The following is a 24087-nucleotide window of genomic DNA, read 5'->3' on the forward strand; positions in this document are numbered from 1 at the left end:
GGATGCAGGGATGCAGGGATGCAGGGATACAAATCCAGCCTGGAAAGTCTGGGCAGGGATGCAGAGATACAAATCCAGCCTGGGATGTCTGGGCAGGGATGCAGGGATACAAATCCAGCCTGGGATGTCTGGGCAGGGATGCAGAGATACAAATCCAGCCTGGGATGTCTGGGCAGGGATGCAGAGATACAAATCCAGCCTGGGATGTCTGGGCAGGGATGCAGAGATACAAATCCAGCCTGGGATGTCTGGGCAGAGATACAAATCCAGCCTGGGAAGGGATGCAAATCCAGCCTGGGAAGCCTGGGCAGGGGTGCAGGGATACAAATCCCTGAGGAGCAAACAGCCCTCCTCCTGCTCAGCCTGGAGGGTGAGGGACAACGAGGGGACACTGAGTGAGGTCATTCTGGTGCCAACCTCTCAGACCCAGCTGGAAAAGCTGCTGAAGGAGGGGAAAAAAAGTTTGTATGGGCCAGGACCTACCTGAGCTGCCTTCCCTGAGGAGCTGCTGGCAGGCAGAGGGTCCCCACAGCAAGCACCCCCCACACACCCCAGAGCCAACTCAGTAAAACAATTTAAACTGTTAAGAAAATCTTATGATTTTATTGTGTAATGTAGCATTGAAACATCTGAACAGATCAATATCTGGGCTGCACAGGCTGCTGCTGTTTCGTTTCTTTGGGTTATAGAGCATCTTGTCAGTATATAAACAGCAACCCTTTTGGATTAGGAATTCTTCCCAAGGCATGCTGGTACAACACGAATTTCTCTTATCAAATGCAGCTAAGTCTAAGTTCCAAACATCATGCACAAGAAACTCATCTAGTGGCAATGTAAACTCAGCAGAAGGGCAGGTCACAGCTCTTGCTCACTCAGGCTCTGCAGTGCTGCAGCTTTGTGTATGATATTTGGAATGTTCCGTGCGTGTGAATAATACCAGGAAGAGGAGAAAAAAAACCAAAAAAAACCAAAAAAAAAAACCCCAAAAAAATCACGGGTGCCTGGGGGTCACCAGCTCAGCCAAAGTTGTGCAGTGCTAGCCTGAACATGTCATTGGTGCAAACCCAGGCATCGTTGATGTTCTTTAATAGAAATATCTGGTGGAATCCCATGATGGGGTCTTCATCAGCCTGCAGAGAGACAGGAAAAAAAGGTTGAAGTGGCTCTTTGTGTGGGGAATGCATTCTGAAACTTATGACACAAAAGCTAACAGTGATGTCCCCTGCTGCAGGACACCTGGTACCTCCAGAGACACCAAGAAAACCAGAGGGGCTGCTCCAGGACAAGCCCCCCAGGGCCCACCCCCCCCCAGAAAACCTGCAGGAGCACATCTGAAGCTGGGGGTTCTGTAAGACTTGGGGACACCCAGCAGCCCCACACACTGCTGGGAGGATGCCTGCCTCTGCTGGAGCACAGAGGTGCCTTGGGCCTTGCTGAGGAACCAACACAACCCAAGGTCCCCGAGGGTCACTCTGTGGCTGCTGTACCCCAGTTTCTGCAGGAATCCTGCCTGGGGAGCAGCCTGCAGACAGCTCTCCCAGCAGAGGAGCCACTCAGGGCTTCCCATTCCCCCTGGAACAGCCTGAAGGGAGGGAAGTGCCTGCTGTGGCTGGGAGATGCTCCAGGCACAGGGCTCTGCCCTTCACCCCCCGGGCAGGCTCCAGTGCCTGAGCCCCAGTTCCTGTAGGACAAAAGCAGAGAACAGCTCCAGGGAGCTGTGTCCTACACACAGCTGAGGGACTGGGGATGCTCCAGACAGCACAGACCAATCCTACCCCACCTGATTTATTTTCAATCTCCATCACAGCCTAACTGAAAATTTACTCTTACTTTCCACTTCAAATTTAAAACTTTGTCCAACTCAAAATTTGCATTCCAGGTGTGAGTCCAGGCTTGAAACAGGGGGGGGGTTTATTTTTCCTACAAAGCTTTCCTTCCTTTATGCAGTTCAAATTCTCTCATGACAACATTCTGAAAGTAAAAATTAAAAAAAAAAAAAGTCACAGAATCAGACTGGAAGGATCCCTCTGCTTTCTAGCCCAGCACCATGCTCAGCACCAGCAGGCACCACATCAGCCACAGCTTTGTCTGGCTCCAGGAACAGACCCTGCACCAGGTGGCCATGCACCATGCCTGAGCTTCAGACCTCCCATGAAAAAAATCACCTTTCCCTATGTCCAGTTTGAAGCTCCCTGGTCATGGTTTGCAGCCACTGTCCCTTGTTACCCTCTCTGGCAACGTGGGGAAGAGTTTTCTTCACGAGTTTTCTTCCCATCCACATTTCAGGCAGGTTGCTCTCATCCATCTCCTCCCCAGGCTTTTTGATCTCTCTTTGTTGATGTTTTAATACATCTCCTCTGACCTGGAGAATCCAGAAAGCCCTCAGCTCCCCTCAGCTGGGAGGTGTCTGGCTGTCAGGTGCAATGTTACTTTCTCACCAAATTTAGCCACACAATTTTTTTCTTCTTGCCTGCTCAGAAAGAGTTTTACTCTTTCACCAGCACCCAGAGCAGCTGCTGACTGAACTGGTGGCTCCCCTGATCCTCAAGGAAAGGCTAATTACTCCAGAGAGTGACTTCTTGGAGATGGCTAAGCCCCACTTAACAGGCTTCAAGCAGTGCTTTAAGTGTCCAGCATGCATTCCAACACCACCCAGTGATTTTAATTGCACATTTGCTTTCCCTTTTTAAGACCAGGAAACAGCACATGCCAATTAGTTAGCAGAGTTAATTCTGCAACAATCACTCCAAAAGTGGCACTCTGGGGGAGAGCCAGAGGTGTGGCACCTTGCTCTGAGAAGGCAAAAAAGCCCCAGCCATGCTCCTCAGCCCAGCCCCAAGGAGAGGAGAGGGAGAAGGGAGCACTCCTTACTGAGGCAGGGCAGGCAGAGGGCTACACGTTGTGCAGGGACAGCCTGAAGACTTCATTGGTGCACACCCAGGCACCTTGGAAACTTTTCAACAGAAAGGTTTGGTGGAAGCCTAGAACTTGGTCATCATCTGCCTGAGCAGGACAGGAGAAACACATCACAGGGTGAAGACACTGAGGCTGGGTGACATTCTGGGTGAACATCACACCAATTGCAACTCCTGAAGGCTTCAGCTGGGGCAAGCACCCACCCAGGCAATGAGAGGCAGTACAAATGGTAAAAGAAACAGGAGAAGTGGAGGTGTATTTATTTGAGTTCTATAAGTAACAGAAAACACATTGCTACCTATCCTAACACCCCTTAAAGAGGACTCTGCTGCTTCTACTCAGACCCTCAGAAGTGACACTCACCCTGATGTTCCCCAACACCTTCCTCAAGCAGCTGCTGTGGCAGGGTCCCTCAGTGCAGACTCTTATGCTGCACAATTATTATTTTTTATAAATTATTTCCAGTTCATATTGGTGTAAGCATGCTGGGCTGCAGACTGGAGCAGGACAGAGGCAGATGCAGACCCTGCCCTCATCACAGGACAAGGACTTCAGACCTCACTTCCAGCAAGGGAGGCCAAAGGCTTAAACCACTCCAAATCTGGAGGTTTACTTGAAGTGTAAAACTCTGGTAAAGAGTTTAAACAATCACAGTCCTTGGCCCCATTATCTTTTCAGAACTACTCCTGCACAGGTAAGAGGAGGGAAGAGGTTCTGTGCTGCCAGCTCAAAGTTTTTCCACTTTGGTTTGTTTGGGCTTTTTCCCATCAAACAAAATCAAAATAAAATGGTTTAAAGAAGAAATACAACATGTGCCCAGCTCTCTGAATGAGTTTCAACTGAACTCCTGGGAGAGGAATTTAAGTAACTAAGGCCCCAAAATTCATTTAAATATCATGCAAAGAGAGTAAAGAGAGTTCTTGGAAAGGACATAGTTACTGTTTTCTTGGATTACTCTACAAAAAGCACTATAAATGCTCCTTTGTCACATAAAGCAAAGCAAGGTTTGAAAACCTGCAGAGGAGTGAGGAGCATTACTTGTAGTGGGCTCTGAAGGTTCTGGCTCCCAGTCCAATGAGAAGGGGAACAACCAGCAAGCAGGGAGCAGGGCTGTTCCCCCAAACTCTCCTCCCAATGCCCTTCAAAGTCTTCTCCCCTGTGCAAATTTTTTTACTGTTTTCTGAGCTCAAAGATGCAGGTTGTGCACGCCAGCCACACCATGAAAAAGGCAACATTTAACAGGATCAGGAATGCTTCTCCATGTTTATGCTTTAAGGTGTTCAGCTGGAGCTGCCAATGAGCCCTTGTTCAATGCTCTGCACCCAACTCTTCCCCCTGAGTGTTCTGTACAGGGAGCAGCACTGAGAGGCACCAACACCTCTCTGTTAGCACAAAAAAAAAAAGTATTTTCTGCACAGGTTCATATCATGCTACAGACTGCTGCTATTTCATTTGTCCCCTTGTAAAACATCACTGCAGAAGCAGTAAGGTGACTTTGACTTTCTGGACACTTCCTCGGTGAAGAGCAGCATTCCCAGCCACTAAAATGTCCTTTTTCAAGCTAAGATTGGAGACACATACACATGGATAGCTGAAAACTGTTGCCTTTCCTGCTGAAAATTCACAAAGTTTGTTTGGATCATGACAAGGCACACTTTAATCCAGTATGCTTGTGCCAAGAACCTAGACACACTATCACCTGATCCCTGAATTATTCAGGGGATAAAATCAGCACAGTATAAAAAAAAAAAATAATTCCAAGCCATGGTATGTACAGAAAAACCCCAAACTGCATCTAAACCCCTAACAACCCTACTAAAGGATGAGCAACTCAAAAGCTTTGCAGAATCCTTTAAGAACCTGGTATCCTGCCATGGGCTTCAGTACAGCTGCAAGCTGTGATCTGCTTAATGATGACCCAATAACCCCAAAAACTGACTGTGCAGAACCAGGTGTGGGTGGCACTGCCCTGAGACTCTGAAACAAGAAGTCTGAGTGACATCCCTGAGCTTTGTGCACTGCCAGGCTCAGAGATGAGCTCAGCTCCACACCTGCTCTGCAGCCCCCCAGGGCCACCTGAGGCTGGGCAACAGGAAAGCTGGAATCCAACTTCCAGCTGGGAAGCAGGAGCAGCTTCCCTGAGAGCCAGAGCTATCTGTGGTACTCCTACAAGTGGCTGCAATCCCTTGGGAACTGCTCTTCCCAGCCCAGGAGCAGCCAGGCTGTCAGTCCAAGGTTTGCTCAGCAGCAGTGCAGGCAGTGGGAGTTGGGATGCTCAGAATTAACAGGAAAGGAAAAGCCAAGCAGTCATTTTTTAGGGAACTTGGCTTCAAGGAACTTGAAAAGACTGGATGGCTTTAGTGTCCTGACCTGGCAGCATGGCTGGAACAAAACCTGACAGTCCAGAAGTGACTCTGCCCCTCTGCACTACTGCTGTGTTATGGGACATCTCAAAAACAAACCCTGCTCAGTGTGGGGGAGTTCTGCCCACAGCTGCAATATAAAAACACAGGAACTTTCTGCACATTCCAGGACAATTCCATTCCATTTTCATTGCTAAGTAGTCTCATTTATTTACAAGCCTGCAGCCCTGGTATATTAAGAGGCAGCATTTCCACAAAAGAGCAGAAGACTGGGTAAATCTGCACAGTTCAATAATTAAACTTAAGCAGCAATGCAGTCATACTGTAGCCTGAAAATAATCTGATTTCTTCACAAGAAGCTGTTCCAACCACAAGCATTTGAGCTCAGAGACATTCCCATTGCTGAACCAGTTTTGCCTCCAGAGTTAACTGGACTGCACTGACACCAGCAGTGTGTTCTTGTGTCCTGTGCACAGGGACCTTCTTGTGTCCTGAAGGGGTGTCAGCTAACACAAAGTGTCTATCACATCCCAGCTAGATGCATGTGTTACATCAAACTGGATGTGCCCAAGAACACTGGAATGATGCTTTTTAATGCAGAGGACTCAGAAACCTCACTGTGCAAGAGCAATCCTGATGTTTCCAGCCCCTGTCTGGTGTTTGTATGAACAGTACAAGCCATGGTACCTGTAACCCATGGTTACCTGTGTCACATCACTGTGCAGTCACAGCAGGTTCACCTAGAGCAAGTTACCTGAAGGATGAGCAGTTTCCTGACAGTCCTGAGCAGCAGAATTATGTTCCCACACAAGCTCACCAGTGTTCCTTCCCCACCCAAGGGAGCATTTTCATGTTTTCAGAACTCAGATGGGTTAGAATCCTGCAGAAATCTAAGCCACAAGCATTTTGTTAACCTGTAAGGGAAGGAGTTTACCTTTAGCTGTCCCACTACCATACTGAGTATACAGCTGTCAGGTGTAGGCTGGTGGTCTTGTGCTGTGATGCTGTGCTGTATTTTTTGGAAAGGGAGGCTCTACAATGAAGAGAAAGTAAAATCAGGATGTGTACAGTCACTGCATTCCTTAACTTACCAAACAGACACTCAGCAAATCCAGCATTATGGAGGGTGAGAAGTGTTCTGCAGAGACAGCTGTGGCACCTGGACACTGCTCAGGCTGGGCTGAGCATGAATAGTTGTGGTTTTCAGGCACTGAGATGAAGCAGCACATCATAGAGGTGGAGCAGCACCTTTTCCTTGTCTAATTACACTGCTCTAAGAGCTCTGGTTCATCTCCAAGCTGAACATTCACTTGGTGAAGGCACAAAGCTGCTCTGAAGAGCATGAAAAGATTGGGCCATTTAACACTGGGGCTTTACCAGGCAACTCCAAACTTGGAGTGAAGTGGCTGTGAACACAGGGCAAGCCCAGGAAAGGTGGCTGAACAAGAATCAGTGCTCAGAACCTGAAACCCACATAGTCACCCTCCCCCTTTTTTCTTTCCTTCTGGAGAGAATCTGAAGGAAATAAACACAGGAACAGTCCCCACCTTTGCCATGTACCAGGCAGGAGCAGGGGGAAAGGAGGAAGTGAGGAAAACCACACACTGAAAAAAAAACAAAAAACCAAAAACCTTTCCATGCTCACGTAGCATTTGGAAGTATGACTGGAGTTAAGTGTGCAAGGAACACCCCTTGAGAAACACCAGACACTGGGGAGCAATTCCTCTCTTTCTGCTTAGACCATGGATGACTCCAAGCACTGAACATCAAATATCCTGGGGATCTCAGAGTCCTGGCCTGGGAATGCAGCTCTGGCACTGCCCTAGCAGAGGGCACAGAGGGGTCTGAGTGCCCAGGAGACTGACATCAGAGATGATCACTGCAGCATGCAGGCAGTCAAACCCTGGGTTGTACTTTCATGCCTTTGCTTCACCTCCCTGGCTTGTTAACAGGTTGGGGCAGACTCAAGTAGGTGCTCTGGTGAGTTCTACACTTCACTCCAGGGGAAGGAGCCCAAAAGACTTCCTAGAAGGCCTACGGGCAAGAGCAGGAGATCTGAGTCCTCCTGTCATGGACTCTGATAAGTGCAGGACTTCCCAAACAATACCAGGGACCTAAATCCTTAGATAGTGGAGTACACCAACTGTGGAAGGATCAACACCTGGAGAAGCAAAGGAAATGTACAGAGCACCCCTGATCAGAGGGATATTGCCCAACAATACTCCTCAGTAAATCCTGCAGCATTGTGACCTGGCTGGGAGAACAATCCCAACCCAGCAGGAACCACAGAGCACACCACTGGTTTCTGATGCAGAACAGACATCCTGTAACTGAAAAAAAAAATAAAATTCCAGAGCAGTTTTATCTGAACTATCAGCAGAATATTTTTCTGGAGCTGTCATCCCAAACTGGAATGGGCACAGGCAGAGGCTGGGACACTGCACACCCTTCCTGGGCCAGAGAGGAAGCTGTCCCACCTCAGCACCACAGCTTCTTGTGGAACAAGTCCTGCCAGAAGAGGCTCTTGAAAAGCAGAGGGATGAGGAGGAAATAATGGGGCTGTATCCAGAGCCCAGCTTCCAGTGTGACAAGATGCCAATGAGAGGTGAGACTGGGAAGTGAACAAAAGAGAGGCAAGAGCCCTGCCAAGTGGTGACAAGGCTGGATAAGATGGTGCCTCTTTCAAGCATCAGAGAGGTTTGGGGAGAAAAGGACCCCAGTGCTTGGCCAGCCCAGCCACACACTCCTCATGTCATGCACTGGAGGAAATCCCCAGGAAAACAAAACAGATTCAGCTGATGGGACAGAGCACCAGCCCAGAGGATAGAGAGAAGTTACCTGAAAAGGAGGGCTGCTTGGGAACATCCCTCTGTGCTGGAGAGAAGCATTTCTTGGTACAAAAAGTACAACAAAAGCAACTAACAAATGAGAAGCAGTGCAACAGCCAAGGCCTTTGGTGTCCTCCAACAAGAAAACTTGTCTGGGCTCTCACTGCCAACACCATGGAACCCTCCATGAAACAATGAGGAGAATTTCTGCAAGAATAAGTCAAGTACCTGAGACTCACTCCTGGCAACAAAGCTACCTGGCCCTGCTTCTTCCTTGCTTCCAGGAGGCTCACAGAACTACAGGATTATTTTGTATGCTCATGTAAATCAGGCTGCCCCTGATGAGGACAGCTGGAAACAACTCCTAAGTCCAGCACCAATTAAGACTGAAGGACCAAATGTCAGCTCCCACTTTGCAGCAAGGCCCAGCAGTGTCTGCACAACCTCCTCTTGCTGTACTGGCACCACCACAAAGCTGCAAAGGTGCTGAAGTGTGGCTGTTTCACAGCAGAGAACTTGCTGGAAAGGCAAACCTGCCACTGAAGAGCACAGAACTGCTGGAGTGCACAAGAATTCCAGTGATCTGCTCACCTAAGAAGCTCCAGAAGCAATGGAGTAGGTGAGCACATGAGGCTGCCCCAGCAAACACAGCCCAAGCAGCTCAGTGCTGACAGATCTGCAGGAGGACATCAGCTGTAGGGTAAGCTGATCCAGCTCCAAAAGGAGTCCTGGCAGTGCAAGGGCAGGGAGAAATTCTACTGTGTTGCTTCCTTACCTTAAGCAGCTGGCTACAAGTCAGAAAAGAACCCCCTGAGGCAAAGCAGCATGCTTTCACCCAGCAGGCCAGGCACATGGATCCAGCAAGTCCAGCTTGCACTACAGACAGGGAAGGTAAAGATGAGGAATGCTCTGGTGGGAGAGGGGCTGATCTGCACTGGGCCAGGTCCAAGGCAGCAGCCTGAGCCACCATGGCCAAGCAAATGCTCAGCTGGTTGGGTATCTAAATGGCTGCTAGCCCAGAGGGCTGAAGAACACAGAGTACCCAAACAAGGAACTCCAGAGCCTGAGGAGCTCCTCATCCAGGAGCAAGAACTTGCAAGCTGTGCTATTCTGAGGGCTGCAGCCTTCTCAAAGGCAGTGTGGGCACCTAAAACACAGGAGCAAAGCTCAGCCTTCAGAGATGTCTTGGATGAAAGCAGGGATTCCAAAAGCAGCAGCTGTGCAACAAGCATTCAAGTTCCAAAGATTTTTCTTCTCAATGTGCACTAAAAAGGGTCTGTCTGCCTGGTGGGCCTGAGCAGAGTGGCCTGGGACATGAAGCCTTCCACCTGGCTGGCAAGAAGACTCAGACTTTCCAGTCTCCTGGCAGCCTAGAGCTCACAGCCAGTGTTACAACAAAGCACAGACTGACACAAAAAGATCTGAGGGAGAGTTTCAGTCTCTGCATGGCAAGAAAGGCCTTCCTCTCCCCTGATGATGGGGAGCCACAGGTCCCAAAGTCCTGACCCCTCATTACTCACAGGTGAACAACTGACAGATGCTACAGAGATGACAAGAGTAGGTTCTCCATTATCCAGCTCATTTGCAGTTTAAGGATCAAAAAAACCCCATTGTTTCATGCAATGAGGTGCTGAACCCTTAACAGGGAGATCCAAGGAACAGGTTTGTTACTGCTACTGCCTTGGCATGCTTTAACAAAAAAAAAACAACCCACCTTTCATTCTTCCACATTTTGGGGTCAGCTTATGAACTTTCCTTTTTTAAATAAATCAACAACAGCAGCCACAAAATAACTTTACAAACTAACAGAGTCAGTTAACATTCTACTATCAGAGCCACAAATCAAACACCCCACTACAGAGAATTAAATCAGTTTCTGAAGACCAAAAGTTGGCAACACAAGTCCCACGGTGAGAGTTTTAAACTGCTGGAGTCAACCCCAAATTTGCAGAAGAAATTAATTTAGTCTTCAGAATTTGTTGCCCAAACCATCCAGTAAGGACTGCAGACTTACAGAGAGTTTTTCAACAATAGCTGCTTTGCCCTGGAACTGCTGTCCTTCCCACGTAAGGCATGATGCATCAATCTGAAGGGAGAAGAAGGAAAAAAACAAACAACCTGCTTAGGTAACCCTGAAGCAATCCTCATCAGACACTTTTCTTATTTGGCATGCATCCCTAGAGCCCAGCTCCTGGGAAACTGCCTCAAACAGAGACTGACAGAAAGAATAAAGAGGAACAGAAAAACTTTGGAATAAACTAGAAATTGAGTACACTGAATTTCATTATCATTATTTCAACACCAAAAAGAAAAAAAAAAATCCCTGCCTTAGGATCCAAGATACCTTTCAGAGGAAAATCTTAAGGATATAAAAATAATAATCCTATGGAGGGTGTGAAGTGACAAAAATACATGAAAAAAACCTGACAAAATGACTTGCACCACCATTTTTCCCCCTCTCAGGTATCAATTTGCACATCCTACTCACACCCCCCAAAGCAGAATGTTTCTCTAAAGGTTTTTTAACAGACTGCCCTGTGAGGCACTCCAATACCTGCAGGAGGGGGTTCTGAGCATGCAGTGCCAGGAGCTTTCTGTCCAGCTCAGGACACACAAAATCCTCCTATGGACACAGCTCTGCCTCCTCAAATCCTCCTCAAACTTGGCTTCCACTGAGCTCCAAGTCTGCCTGCTGCCATCTCCAGACAATCTCACCCTGTACCTGATGCACCCTGCTAGTCCTTCCAGCTTTTTGAGTTTCAACACACCCAGGAATGTGATTCCCAGCTCCTTCCCATCCAACCTTCAACTCTCACTGAAGCTCTCAGCAGAGAATGGCAGACTCCAAAGAATTCCATTTTTATGCTCTCTGGTAGAGTTTCCAGGCTCTGTTTGCCCCCACCACACAAAGCCAATCCTTTCAGCTGAGCCTGCACACCAATCACAACTACCCTAAAAAAGCTTCTGGTTCTCCACATGGCATCAGGATGACCCAAACAGTGCAGCAGGGACCAAGAGAACAGGGAAGGGGCCCAGGGGCAGCAGCACAGAGCATTTCAGGGGCAGAGAGCAACCCAAAGCAGCATGCAGTGCCCTGAACACAGCCTCCTCTGGAGCCTGGCCATGTTCTGCTCTGGAGGGAGCAATCACACAGCCCCCCACCCTCCTGCCATGGCATTATTCCTGAGGCTGCTGGCTTGGGAAGCAGGGGGGGAGGCTCTCCTCAAGCATCCAACCACAGGGGATGCAGAACCTGCCTTCCTGAGCCCTCTGCAGCACTCAGGAGGTGAACTCATGGTGGTGCAGGGCCCTCCTGCTGCTTCCAAGAGCAGCAGAGGACACAGATAAAGGTGATGAGGAATTAGTGTCCCCCTGGCTCACTGCTACAGGTCACCTGCACAGCCCCTTGCTGACTGAATGTGATGTGTGGGTCTGGGAGCAAGTGCTTCAAGAACAACAAGTGACCCCTCCTCTATCCTGAAAGCCCTGCAGAGGGGAAAACAGCACAAAAAGGTGAAACTATTTCATTACAGGTGGCCACACACCTAAAGCAGGGGAAGGAAGCACCTGCAGCATCTTCCTGCAAAACAACTGCAGAGGTCTGACTGTAAAACAAGGCTTTGACTTCATGCCAGAGCTCCTGTAACTCAATGAAGTCACAGCAAAAATGTCCCAGACTCCTACCTGGGACAGGTGACAAAGGCTCAGTTGACTTGGATCACACCACTAAAGGAGAAAACTGAACCCTGGGATGAAAGAAGCAACACAGGATGACAGAGGAGACAGAACAAACCCCAGAGCTCCCTGCTGCAATCCTGCTTGCTCCCACAGGGTGAGCAACCTCCTCTACTCAGCCACTTTAAGAGCTTGGTGCATTTTAGCCACACAAACCATAGTTTAGGAACTCCACAAAAGAACACACCAGGACCTGCACCTCCACTGGAAGGCAGAGAGATCCTGAGGGTGGAGAAGCCTTGGAGTTCACTGTATGGAGGAATTGCTATTGGCCTGTCCTTAAACAGCAGAATCCTGAGGACTGCCATCATTTGCAGTAACATGACAGAACTGCCAAGTGCCTTCATATCTAAAGGTGTGGACTGAACACCAGCCACTTGGTTTTCTTGCTTTCTGGGCTCCTGTGCACAGCTCCTGGGCCAAACCAAGGCAACAATCCAACACAGCAAATACACAACAATCCAAAGAGCAAATCAGTGCTGGGGGTACTGCTAAGGTGTAAGGAGAGAGGTCAGACAGTGTTCCTGCAACAGTCCAAATCCTCAAGAGCTTGGTGAAGCTTCAAACAATTCATGCAGCACATGAAAACCAGATCAGTGAGCAGGATATGCAGCTTCAAGACTTGTGAGACTTGAGTGTCTTGCTGAAGCAGCCCAGTGACCAAGCAGCATTCCTCCCACCACACAGAGAGCACTCTGCACCTTCTGGAGGAGTCTTCCCCCTAATCTAGAACAGGGTCTTGCTTGCATGTCAGTGGCAGTCATTTCATTTCAGAAACCAAATCTACTTTGCCCCATGTAGGGAACAAAAATAAAAAGCTTATTTTTGAAGCTATTTCGACTGAATTTAAACTCAGCAAATTTTAAACTGGATTTGAAAGTCTAAACCTGTTTTCTATGTTCTGAGGATTAGAACAAAATGAGATCTGACAAACACCTGCAAAAACCTGAACACAGAGTGGGCCTTAAATCACATCCACCCTCAAGAGGGATCCAAGGAAATCCATGCCTGTAAATTAATGGCAAACTAAGGCTGGCATAACTGGGTCTAGTGAGAATTTCAAAGGAATTCATCTGTCCCCTCCACTACAAACCACTGCCCACACCCAACCAGTGGGTTCCTGAGCCTGCCTGGCAGCCAAAGCCCAGACCAGAAATGACAAGCAGAAGTGCTGTTAACAAGAGCTGAGTGTGATTGCACTGACTGACACTCTGGAGTCAGGATAAAACCCACCATCCCACCCTGTGTATTCCCACACATCAAAACAGGGAAACCTGGGGCAGAGTCCCAGCCCCCTTTCTGCAGATACTCACATATATTGCTCCTAATTGAGTCCTGTCTGCATCAAAAAGCTGGTAGTAATGTTGTACAAAGCTGGACCCAATCTGCTCCCAGATAGGCTTGTCTCCCATTCTGAATCCTCACCTCAAACCAGTGACTGTAAAACAAAACCCAAAAGTCATCAGAAAGAGCAATCATACCCATAAACATAACATTTGGATTGAGCATTAACCATCAGCAAACACAGATCCTCTCAGCTGGCCAGAATTTGTCTTTCTAGGACAAATCTCACCTCTGTATCCCAGGCTTCTGTGAGTAAACCAAGCTTGGATATCAAATGGTTTCATTTCTTATTACAGCATTTGGTGATTTCTGATTATTTCAGTGTGAGGTCACAACTCACATCCTGAGGTGGAGAACAAGGACATGAGTGTTATCACCTCCTGTTCAGGTGCTGCACAAATCACACCACCTGAAAAGCTGGCCAGCACTTGCTAGTTCACCTTGATGTCATTTACTGGAAACAACAGCCAGGTTCCTGTGAACTGTCTGTGAGCAGCTCACACCAAGGGACTGATGCATGCAGCTCTTCAGGTACCCCAGCACCCAGAGGCCACCCCAAGGGGACACAAGAGGAGTTCTGGCACCAGCTGAATGTTCCCAGAGCAGGAACTGGAGCTCAGAGCCAGCTCTGACACTTCTGCAGGGCAGTCCCTGTAGTTCAGAGCAATGACACAGAGCCCAGGCAGAGCAGTTCTGAAGCTGTCATGCAGAGTCAGCACAGATAACCAAGTCACCATCCCAGTAAGGTTTTCAAGAAAGTAAATTCATTCCTTAGCCTCCTGTCTCTCTGAATTTAGCACAATCCTCCAGTCTTTCAGAGCACAACCAGACAGGGGCCAAGGCCCATGATGTTACAGTTTCAGAGCTGAGTTTACTTCCAGCAAACAATTAAACTTGCTAAAAGCCAAGCCCCGAGTCACCAGGCCCTCTTAGGAACCCTGGAGCTCCACAAGTCTGGAAAGGTGTGAAATTCTGTTTTAGGACACAGGACATGGTGGTTATTTTGGCTTCTCTTAGATGTCAATTAGTCACACACCTGCTCAAGAGTTGACAAATTCCTAAGAGAGACAAAACCCAAACTCCTAAGATCTCTGCACAAGCACTGCTAGGACTGGCTTTCTGAGCACAGAAAGATCTCTTATTTTAGGCCTTTGGACATGTGAGCTTTACTCCTACAAACAGGAACTGAAATGGCTTCAGACCCTAGGCCAGAAGTTCTTGGGTTACACAATTTTGGCCAGAGCTGGAGCAGAGCAAATACCTTGCATTGCAGGAGGCATCAGACAAGTTTCAGGGTGGTAAATTCAACTGCCAAAGTAAAATACAAACCAAGAACTTCTAGAGCTGAGAGACCCAGAGTGCTGGAGGGAAAAATGATTGGCACCTGTGGAGCAGAGACCAGGACAGGAGAGAGAACTGGGAAGCTGGTTCTCCCTGCTGCTGCTTTGTACCCTCTGAAAAGAGGAGAGGCACAGCAGGACGAGCTTGAGCTGTGCCAAGGCACCACAAAAGCAGCCCATAAACTCCAGCAGACATCTAACTGGTGCTGGCTGCATGCTGGCTCTCAAGTGGACCTTAGAAATTTCATTTAATTTGATTCAAGGGTGAGGTAAAACTAACTTTATACAGAAACATATCATACCCACCCTTATTTCAATGCCAACCACTAGACAATCTGGTCAACAAACTCTGTAACCCTGCACACCAAGACTAAAAAGTCAAAGAGTTATTGCCACATAACTGATATTTGAACTGCTCCTAAAAGATCTACAATCTGGCAGCAGCCACCATCACACATCCTCCACTGGTACTTCCCACACACCACTCAGCCTGAAGTGTTACCAAGGGGGTCACTGCTCTGGAAAACCAGATCACAAATCAAAAGTCCATCCAAGCACAACAAGGTTTAAAAAGCAAAACACAGACCCTGAATAACTCAAACATCTTGACAAGAGGGAAGGTTTATGGGCTGGGCATCCATGGCTGCTTGACCTGCAGCAGATGTTTGATTTCTAACAGCTTCAGCCCTTATTAAAGTATTTCATGTTGAAAGAAAATCACTCTAAAACCATCTTCCTGGAAGCTGTGCCCACCCTGCTCTTAGGGAGGACTTGTCAGGAAACCCAGCAGTGCCATGAGTCACTTTTGAAGGCTGCTGTTTCTACCCCAGACCTGCAAGGAACAGTGTGGGATGGCTGGGGTGGAGCCAGCAAACACTGAAAATCATTTCTCTGACCACTTTTTCTGTATTGTCAGAGCTTCAGCTGCAGCCCATGAACTCACCCCCCTCTCAGATCCCTTTCCCAAACACACACCCTTCAGTCTGGCTGGCAGTACTGATGCTCAGCCAGCCACACAGCTGATGCTGGGTAAGGCAGTGAACAGCAAATGGCCATCAGCTCCTTTTCCTGCAGCTGAGATCATTTCCCCACAGCCACACACTGGCAGAGCTCCTCACACCTCCCTGCACCATCAGACTGGACCAGGACCCAGCTGGGTGCCAGCACTGCACCTCGCTGGGAACCAGAGCCTGGCACCTCCTCACCCAGGCACCAGATGCCTCCTGTTCAGTCCTGACACTGGGAGGAAGCCTTGGAGACTGCAAGAAACTAAACAGTTTGTATTTTAAATAGAGAAAGTAGCCTTATGGTTTCTAAAACTAAAAATTAGTATTTGTATTTTGGCAGATAAAATACCACTAAATAGATTTTTTTTCTTTGGTTGTATAAATTTGACCTGCTAAAATACTGATTTTGGTAGAAGTGAGCACCAGAATGAAAAAAAAATCTGCTGAGAATAATAATCCTTGATTTTTTTCTTTTGTTATAACCTTGCTCTTTTTTTCTGTACCACTCATATATGGTTGTGTTGAACATTTTAATTCTCCCTGGAGAGGTTTTTTATTTTCCTTTTCTGCTTTGTCACCTTTTCCTCCCTACTTATGTCTTCTGTCACTACAAATGTTAAGAAGCTTGGAGATGCACCTGAAGAAAGAACAAGCAGTGACTGAGCTGGGTCACCAGGACTCTCCCCTTCACTGAGATTGCATCCATATGCTTATCAGGCTGCTTTAATGAGCTACATCTAATCTAAAAGGCTTTGAAGATCTGTTCCAAAGCCAGGAAGAATCCATGTTCTTCCTTGTCAAACTCGGCACCCCTGTGCCTCAGAGCCAAACCCATCCATGGTTCACTCACCCTTGGGTTGGAGGTAAGAACATCCAGTGAGCACTGAGCAGACAGAAGGTGTCTCTGTGAGCACCCCAGCTGTGAGACAGCACCTGCTGAAAGCCCCCACTGTGTATTGCTGGATATCCCATCCTCATTTCCCTTGAGAAAGGAGACAGCTTCCTCAAGCTGATTTTCTTTCCTTTGCCACTTCAAACCTCACTGCATCCTCTTCAAACCATCCCAGCCATTTATTACCAGGAGTTCAGCAGCAGAGCTGAGCTGCCAGCACAACTCTCACTGCTGCACCCCTTGCCCTCTGCTCACACCAGAGCTGATCCCCCCTCTCCCAAACCCCACCCAGCAGGCAGAGCTCAGCTTGGGAGCCAGCACAGAGGAGCTGCAGCTCTCAGGTACACACTGACCCCCTGCCTGCTGCTCACTGGTGGCTGAATCACATTTCCAAAGAGCTTTGCCAGGCCAGACACCAACACACCCTCCAGTATCAGCTCCAGCCCCCTGCACCTCCCACACCAGGCTTCCCCACACCCTGCTCCACACACCTGCTGCTGACACAGCTCCCCAGGGTCCTCCCCATCTGTCCATGCCCTGCCTGGCACTGGTCCCAGCACAGGGGGCTCACAGCACCCCTCAAGGCCCAGCAGAGAAGTTGGAATCCAGACCCTGACCCATGCAGGATTCCCAGCTCCCCTCCACACGGTCCCAGCCTCCCCACACCAGCAGGATTCCTCCTGTTGTGCCCACATGCTGTGTTACACCCACCACTTGTGCTGCTGCTCCCCAAAGGCCACGTCACACACACCCTGAAGTTGCTCCTGTCCTGCAGCTCTGCAGGAAGGTCCCCCCCATCTCCTGGGGCACCAGCATGGTGTGGAGCTGGATGACCCTAAGAGCAGTACCAGCAGGGGGAAAGGAAGGTGTGAGACAGAGAAGACTGGAGGAGAAAGGAGTCTTCAGACTGGGGTTAGAGTGCCCTCAGACAACAGTTCCTGCCCACAACAGGCAGACACACAGGACCTTTCACACTGCCTGTCTCACCTGGGTGTTCCTGGCTGCTCTCACCCCTTACCTCTCTGCCTCACACTTGGCATGAAATCACCACCACCAGCACCAGACTGAGCATTACTCCTGGGGGGAACACTTACAAGACCCATTTCTGCAAAAGGTCTGAATGAAACCTCTGCCCATGGCTGTCTCCAGCAGACAAGAACCCACAAGACAACTTGAGATGATTCTTTGTCATGCTGCAGCACCAAGTGCCTCCTTCTGCTTAAGCAGCACCAGCAGAGCCACTTGGAGGCAGAACCCAAGGAAAAGGCACCTCTTTACTTGGCAAAAGCACACTGAGCTGCCTGCTGCCCAACAAGTAAGCAGAGCACTGTTCCTGCAGCAAGAGCAGCACGGGAGCAGGTGGGGTATTGTCAGATCTTGGCAGTATGGAGAAAAATCAAGTAACTGTTTCAGCCCACAGCTGTGTTTGCTGCATCATGAGACCTGGACATCTGTCAGCTTTCTGCTATCTAGTGCAAAAAAAGAAGTATTATTTAACTCAAGCATGGCAGAGCTGCACCTCTGTAAGAACCCTACCAACCAAAATCCAGCTGAGCACTCACAGTGTCAAAGCACCAAATGGTAAAGCAGTCCCAGGTCACCTCCCAGGGGCTGCCACATGGAAAAAGCAAGATACATGCAGAGAATCAGAACAACCACCAGGGCAAACAGGCTCAGGGAAGACTTTCTGATCTGAGGAACACTAAGAAAGACAACACAGATTGTGGAGGGGGAAAACTTCAAACCAATCCATTCTAACATGCTAGTGGAGAAAAAAACTGCTGCCTATTATGCAGTTATGGCTACATTTATTCCATAAGTAATCACACCATAATAAACCACACTCCCTGGATATTACAGCTGGCCCTACACACCTCTGCACCTGAGTTAAATCCCCTTAAGACTGAATTCCAGCTTGTTTTCTGGAAGGTTTGAAAATCAGTGTAACAAGAGAGCACCAATGCTCCTTTGAATTGGTGTTGGTCCACAGCAAACATGGTTTAGCCCATCAGTTACTGGGCTCTTCACTACTGATTAACAAGGGCAAATGAGGACAGTGAAAGAGCTCCTGCTTGCCTCAAGTCCAGTTATTCATGCAATTTCTACCATGCATTTGTATTTTTGATCATTCAGACTAAAGGGTGGGCAGTCTTCAGACCACAGGAAGAAGAAACAAGCACTAAGGTTTTTAGATCATTTTTCCTTTCATCTCTTCTCTATTGCCACCAAAACTGACAATGGGAATGGCTTCTGGACACACTTTCTAGGAACACAAGGGAACCAGAGTCACAGCTCAGTTAATCTCAACCAGCTCATCTATTCCCCTGCACCAGGGATCCCCTGGGAACAGATTATCCTCCTTCAGCACAGGCTGCACTTGCAGCAGAAGGAAATCAGAGCAGTAATTCAGGCTGCAAGAGACCTCTCCTCCAGCTCAAAGCAGGCTCAGGTGGACATGCTCAGACCAGGCTGCCTGTGCCTTTATCCACTCTGATCCCCAAAAACTGATGCTGGGGACTACAAAGTGCTGCAAGGAACCTGTTGTGATGCTCAGCTGTGCTCACACAGAGGGCAGCTCTTCCATCCCCAACCAGAATCCCAGCTCTTCCAATTCCTGTCTCCTGTGCTCCCCCCAAGCACTCCTGGGAAAAGCCTGGCTCCAGTTTCCTGCCCAAGGTCTGAGAGGTGATGGAAGCCATGCCCAAGCCCTCTCTTCCCTGGCTGACCAGCCCCAGGCCAGGCAGAATGTACCCCAGCATGGGAGGGATGAAACTGGGACTAAGAGAGGGATGAAACTGGGACTGACTGGGGGACCTCAGCAGTCATTTCTCTCAAACACACCAAACCTCTTTCTAGGAAATCCCAACTTAGTGGTGCTTTGAAAACCTACAGAACTTCCACTGAGGGCCAAACTCACTCATTCAGAGGCAGAAAGCAGCACTTCTTCCCTGAGGCACCAAATTATGGCTTAGCTTGGAAGGGAGCTTAGAGCCCACCTACTCCATCCTCCCTCTCCTGGGGGGGATTCCTCTTCACTGCACAAAGGTGCTCAACCTCACCCAACCTGGCCTTGGACACCTCCAGGGAGGGGGCAGCCACAGCTTCTCTATTCCAGACTCCCACCACCCTCCTACTGAAGAACTTCTCCCTCAGATCTAATCTAAACCTCTTCTCCTTCAATTTAAAACCACCTCCCTTGTCCTGTCAGTGGCCACTTGATGCAAAGTCCCTCTGCAGCCCCCTTGGGGGTTCCTTTCAGGGACTGGGGGGCAGCTCTAAGGTCCCCCCAGAGTCTCCTCCAGGCTGAACAATCCCAGCTCCCTCAGCCTCTCCTGGGAGCAGGACTGCTCCAGCCCCTGGGTCATGTTTGGGGCCCTCCTCAGGATCAGTTCCAACAGACCTGGGTCCTTCTTATGCTGCAGACACCAGAACTGGTCCCAGAGGAGCAAAGTGATCCATGGAGGTTAATGGTCTGAAAATGACTGCTCCAGGCCCAGCAGAAATTACTGATTCCAGCAGAGATCTTCACCTAGTAATTGCCACGAGCTGCACTGGGCAAAAAATTACATTATTCTAAATATGTTTGCAGATCTAAAAATAAGTCCAGATATGTGAGCAGCAGAAGGGTGGGAAAGGAGAAAAGGGTGAGAGTGATGAGGCACAAACTGCCTCCTTCTAAAAAAGAAGGAAAAGAAACGTACCTTCCCTTTCTTCACCTTTTTATTCCTCTCCTCCAACTTCATTAAACCAAATTTAACACACAAATTATGCCACCATTAAGTATTTTTGTTTTGTTACAGTTGTCAGCAAGGCCAAGTCAATCCAGCAGCTGGGGAGGACTCCGGGGAAGCTCTCACTGTGCCTGTACCTGGATGCTCACCCTGCCTGCAGCCTGAGAACCCAACAGGGACAGACTCAGAGAGACAGACTCAGACTCTACAGACATCAGAGAGAAGTGCACAGGAAAACAAAGTTTACTAACACCCACAACACTACACAGCTGGCATTTTCTCCACAGTACTTGTGCTGCCATCAAAAAACTGAACTCAAGTTTAGAGTGCTGAAGTCACAGCTCTTTTTCCCAGGATGAACCCAAAACTCCTCAGTTTTAAAGCAAAAGGAGATACTGGGGGGCAGCACTGAGACACCACTTGTTTCTTTATCTTAGGCATAATAACCCAGTATTTCATCTGCAAGAAACTTGAAGATGTTCTCTGGTATTTCTTGCAGATTATCAGATGTTTCTCCATCTCTAGCTACCACGGCAGCTGTTGCAGTTTAAGAGGAAAACTGGGGACTGATTTTGAAGTTATGGAAGCAGAGGTCATATTTCAATTATAACCTCTTTTTTTTTTTTTCTCTACTGATTCAGAAGTTTAAAAATCCCCACTGTTCACTAACTCAACAGCAAAATAATATTCAGGGTTATTTTTTTTATTCCCAACAAAACTTTTACCAACAATGGCAATTTGACCCTTGCAAAGTTTTTCATGTAGTCCACAGCTGAAGTTTGGTACATTTGAAAAATTCCTGGTCTAGGTAGGCTGAAGGAGCCAGTTTTGTAAATAACAACCCTGAATTAGATAGCACAAAGGTAGCCAACCCTAAAAAACTAACTCTGGGTACCCTGGTGCAGTGCCAAAGGCAAGAGAAGTGAGGTAGCATTGCTATTTTGCATGATATTGCCCCAGAAATCTAGGGGCAGCCACAGCATTCCTCTACTCCTGACTAGGAGCAAGAAAAATAAGAAATATTTTCTCCAGCATGCTTTATGAACCCCAAACTATCACCTCAAGGCTCTTTACACCTCCCCTCTATACAACTGCTAGCAGGTCTTCAGTGGAGATCCAAATTTCCAAAATACACCTTAAAATAAAGTCACCAAAGCTTTTCCCGTAGGACCTGCCCAACCACCCTAACACTTTCCAACCCCCACACATTTTCCCCCTCTCCTTTTGCTTCCTTTTTTCCAGCCTGTAACACACAACAGCCCTGAATTCCAGAAACATGGTATGGAAGCACACACATAAGCCACAAACAAATGGGAATTACCAAAGCTAAGAGCACAACATTCAGGAGATTTAAAACTGAAAGAGATCATGCTTACAGCTGCTACCAACTAGCAGTACATATTGCACTGCTTCCACAAAACCCACCCCACCCCACCACCAAGGGGATGTCCCTCTTGTTAATAACAGGGACAAAAGAAGCCCCGGCAGAGAGAACTGCAGGTTTTTACCATTTACATTTTCCTAAACAACTCAACAAACACAGATGTTATGGCAAATAGATTCCAGATAGTCTAACTAGCAAACAATCTCACTAGCAAATAATCTAGCAAATAATCTAGCAAATAATCTAGCAAATAACTCAAAGTCTTTAAGAACTATGAAGTAATAGTTACAACCTCATCTGGAAATGAGTTACACAGTCTAAAAGTGAGCCAAAACGTGCTGCACTCTGCTATGCTTCACTGACAATATTTCTATGTAATCTATTTCTACACAGAGACATGTGGAATGCCTTTTTTTCTTTTTTTTTTCTGCTAAAAGAAAACTTATCTCCACACACAAACCCAGAAAGCAGAACCTCAACCCAATTTTTACCCAGAAAGAGAGAAAAAGTATCAAGTTGAGAAGGCAGTTGACTGAGCAACCCTGACTCTCAGGCAGCGGAGCTGCAGCCGACTCCTCCTCAAGCGTTCACCGGGGCTTTGTTCCGGTCCGACTGCACCCTGTGTGCCCCAAATCCAGCCCTAAAACTCACCCACGTTCACACGGGACGTGATCAGCTCCAGATGAACACTGACACAGGGACACAGCCTGCCCCGGACTGCCTTAAACGTGAAGAACGGCGTCTGGGAGACTTAATGACCTTGGAAAATTTCCTATTTAAAGTGCAACACCTACTCCTCTGTGTATTTTTGCGGGATTTGATCGGTTTTAAGGCTAAAAGGTGACAACAGCCATAGAGGTGGAAGGGGAAAAAAAAAATCATTTCTTGGAGAACCACACCTGAAAGTGGCAACTCAAAGGCAACAACGAAAGGACTCCAGCAGCTCGCTGAGCACATCCCGCTGGGCACTTCTACTCCAGGTAGGAGCGAACCTTTCCTGCTCTCCCTGCAAAGCGATCCGGACTCCCCGAGGAGCTCCCGTTCCCGGCAGAGAGCAGCGGAGTCAGCACACCAAGGGCACCCAGGGGAAACCCGACCCTGCTTCCCCCACACACACCGGGCGGGCCCCTCGGAGCCGAACCCCCCCCGAGCCGAACCCCCCCCTCCGCCCCCCTACTCCCTCCCACACCCTCCCCGGGGCCCCCAAGGGGCAGTCCCGGTGCCTCAGTCCCGAGCCGGCCGAGGCAGGGGCAGCACCCCCGGACCTGGCTCCGGGCAGCCCCGGCAGGGCTGAGCTCCTCTCCCCGTTCCCCGCCTCACGGAGCCGCTCCCCGAGCCCGCACTCCCCCCGGCCGAGCCCGATCGCTTTCCGGAGCGGGGCCCGGGGCCTCGCACCCCGCAGCCCCCCGCACACGGAGCCGCGCCCGTCCCCGGACAGAGCCGCGCCGGCAGCTCCGCTCCCTCAGCCGGGGAGCGCGGGAGCCGGGACGCGGCCGCCGCCCCTCGGGGCCCGCACTGCCGCCACCGCCTCAAAGACGGGGAAGGTCAGGGCGGCTCCGGCCGCCGCCCCCCGCCCGGACCGGCCACCGGCTGCGGGCGGCGCCCCGCGGCGGGGCTGGAACCGGAGTGCGGGGCCGCCGGGCGGGGCGGTGTTCGTGTGCGGCCCTCGAGGGCCCGCCCGGTGCCGTCCCCGCTCCCGCCAGCCCCGCCGCGGTCCCGGCCGCCGCCCCGCCCCCCGCACTCACCCCGCGGCTCCCACTATGGCGGCGGCGGCGGCACCGTGCGCGGCGCGAGCCCCCTCAGCCTCTCTCGCCCGCGCTCCCCGCCCCGCCTCGCCCCGCCCCGCCCCGCCGGCCCCGCCCCGCGGCACGCCGGGACAGCGAGTCCCGCCGGCGGACGGAGCGCCCGCGGGGTGGGGCTCTGGGGACTACAACTCCCGACGTGCTCCGCGCCGCCTGCCGCCGGGGCTCATTTGAATGAAGGAAGGAGGCCCGCGCGGCGCTGGCCCCGCAGGCGGTGCCCCGGAGCATTGTGGGATAGTGGCGGGGCGGGGAGGCTCGGCGAGGTGGGGGTGTGCGGCCTGTCCCGCCACAACCCCGCACCCACCCAGCCCCCTCCAGGGCCCCGCAACCTCACTGACCGACCCCGCTCTGCCCCGGGGCCACCCCGCCGCACCCGCGGGCCGGCGGCAGGAGGGGGTCACGGGCACGAGGGTGGGCACGGCCCCTGTAGCCCCGGGCCCAGCTCCCCCGCACCGACTGCAAACGTCCCGGGGTTGTCCCGGTGCCCAGCAGGGCGGGAGGAAGGGTTCCACCCTCAGGGGGCTGCGGGCCCCGGAGGTGAAGTGAGAGCTGAGCCCCAGTGAACTGCAGACTCCCCTAACGAGCTGTAAAAGAAACGAGAAACGATTGTTTAATTTTTCGGTTTTAATCCATAAAAAAGGAACTGTTTAGCTGGGCTGCAGTGAGAAAGTTAGCACAAAAGCTGTGGGGTGGTAGGAGAGAGCCTTGGGTTAAATCCTTGCCAACAGAAGGGGTCTGGGAAACG

At 49.8% G+C, this 24087-nt stretch overlaps 1 protein-coding gene across 5 annotated transcripts; it reads right to left on the bottom strand.

The window, feature by feature from the left end:
• Positions 1 to 574: 574 nt before the first annotated feature.
• On the bottom strand, positions 575 to 23389 carry NUTF2 (nuclear transport factor 2). Of its 5 annotated transcripts, XM_030457861.1 has the most exons (6): positions 22440 to 22646; positions 22192 to 22312; positions 13156 to 13280; positions 10122 to 10193; positions 6214 to 6312; positions 575 to 1130 (listed from the first exon to the last, which is right to left on the bottom strand). In XM_030457861.1, exons 3-6 carry the CDS (start codon positions 13252 to 13254, stop codon positions 1017 to 1019), a joined length of 384 nt encoding a protein of 127 aa, XP_030313721.1. In that variant the 5' UTR covers positions 13255 to 13280; positions 22192 to 22312; positions 22440 to 22646; the 3' UTR covers positions 575 to 1016. The 5 variants fall into 5 exon arrangements, with proteins under 5 accessions (XP_030313721.1, XP_030313719.1, XP_030313722.1 ...); XM_030457859.1 differs by lacking the exons at positions 22192 to 22312; positions 22440 to 22646 and adding an exon at positions 23286 to 23389; XM_030457862.1 differs by lacking the exon at positions 22192 to 22312.
• Between the last annotated feature and the right edge of the window lie 698 nt (positions 23390 to 24087).

The sequence above is a fragment of the Calypte anna genome, chromosome 11 (assembly GCF_003957555.1).
Source record: "Calypte anna isolate BGI_N300 chromosome 11, bCalAnn1_v1.p, whole genome shotgun sequence".
In the NCBI taxonomy this organism is placed as follows: domain Eukaryota; kingdom Metazoa; phylum Chordata; class Aves; order Apodiformes; family Trochilidae; genus Calypte; species Calypte anna.

Coding starts and splice junctions, on each gene's coding strand:
- NUTF2 (XM_030457859.1), bottom strand. CDS start 13,254: ATGGGAGACAAGCCTATCTGGGAGCAGATTGGGTCCAGCTTTGTACAA. Junction 10,194..13,155: donor CTCAATTAGGAGCAATATAT/GTGAGTATCTGC, acceptor TTCTCCCTTCAG/ATTGATGCATCATGCCTTAC. Junction 1,131..6,213: donor TGGTAGTGGGACAGCTAAAG/GTAAACTCCTTC, acceptor GTCTCTCTGCAG/GCTGATGAAGACCCCATCAT.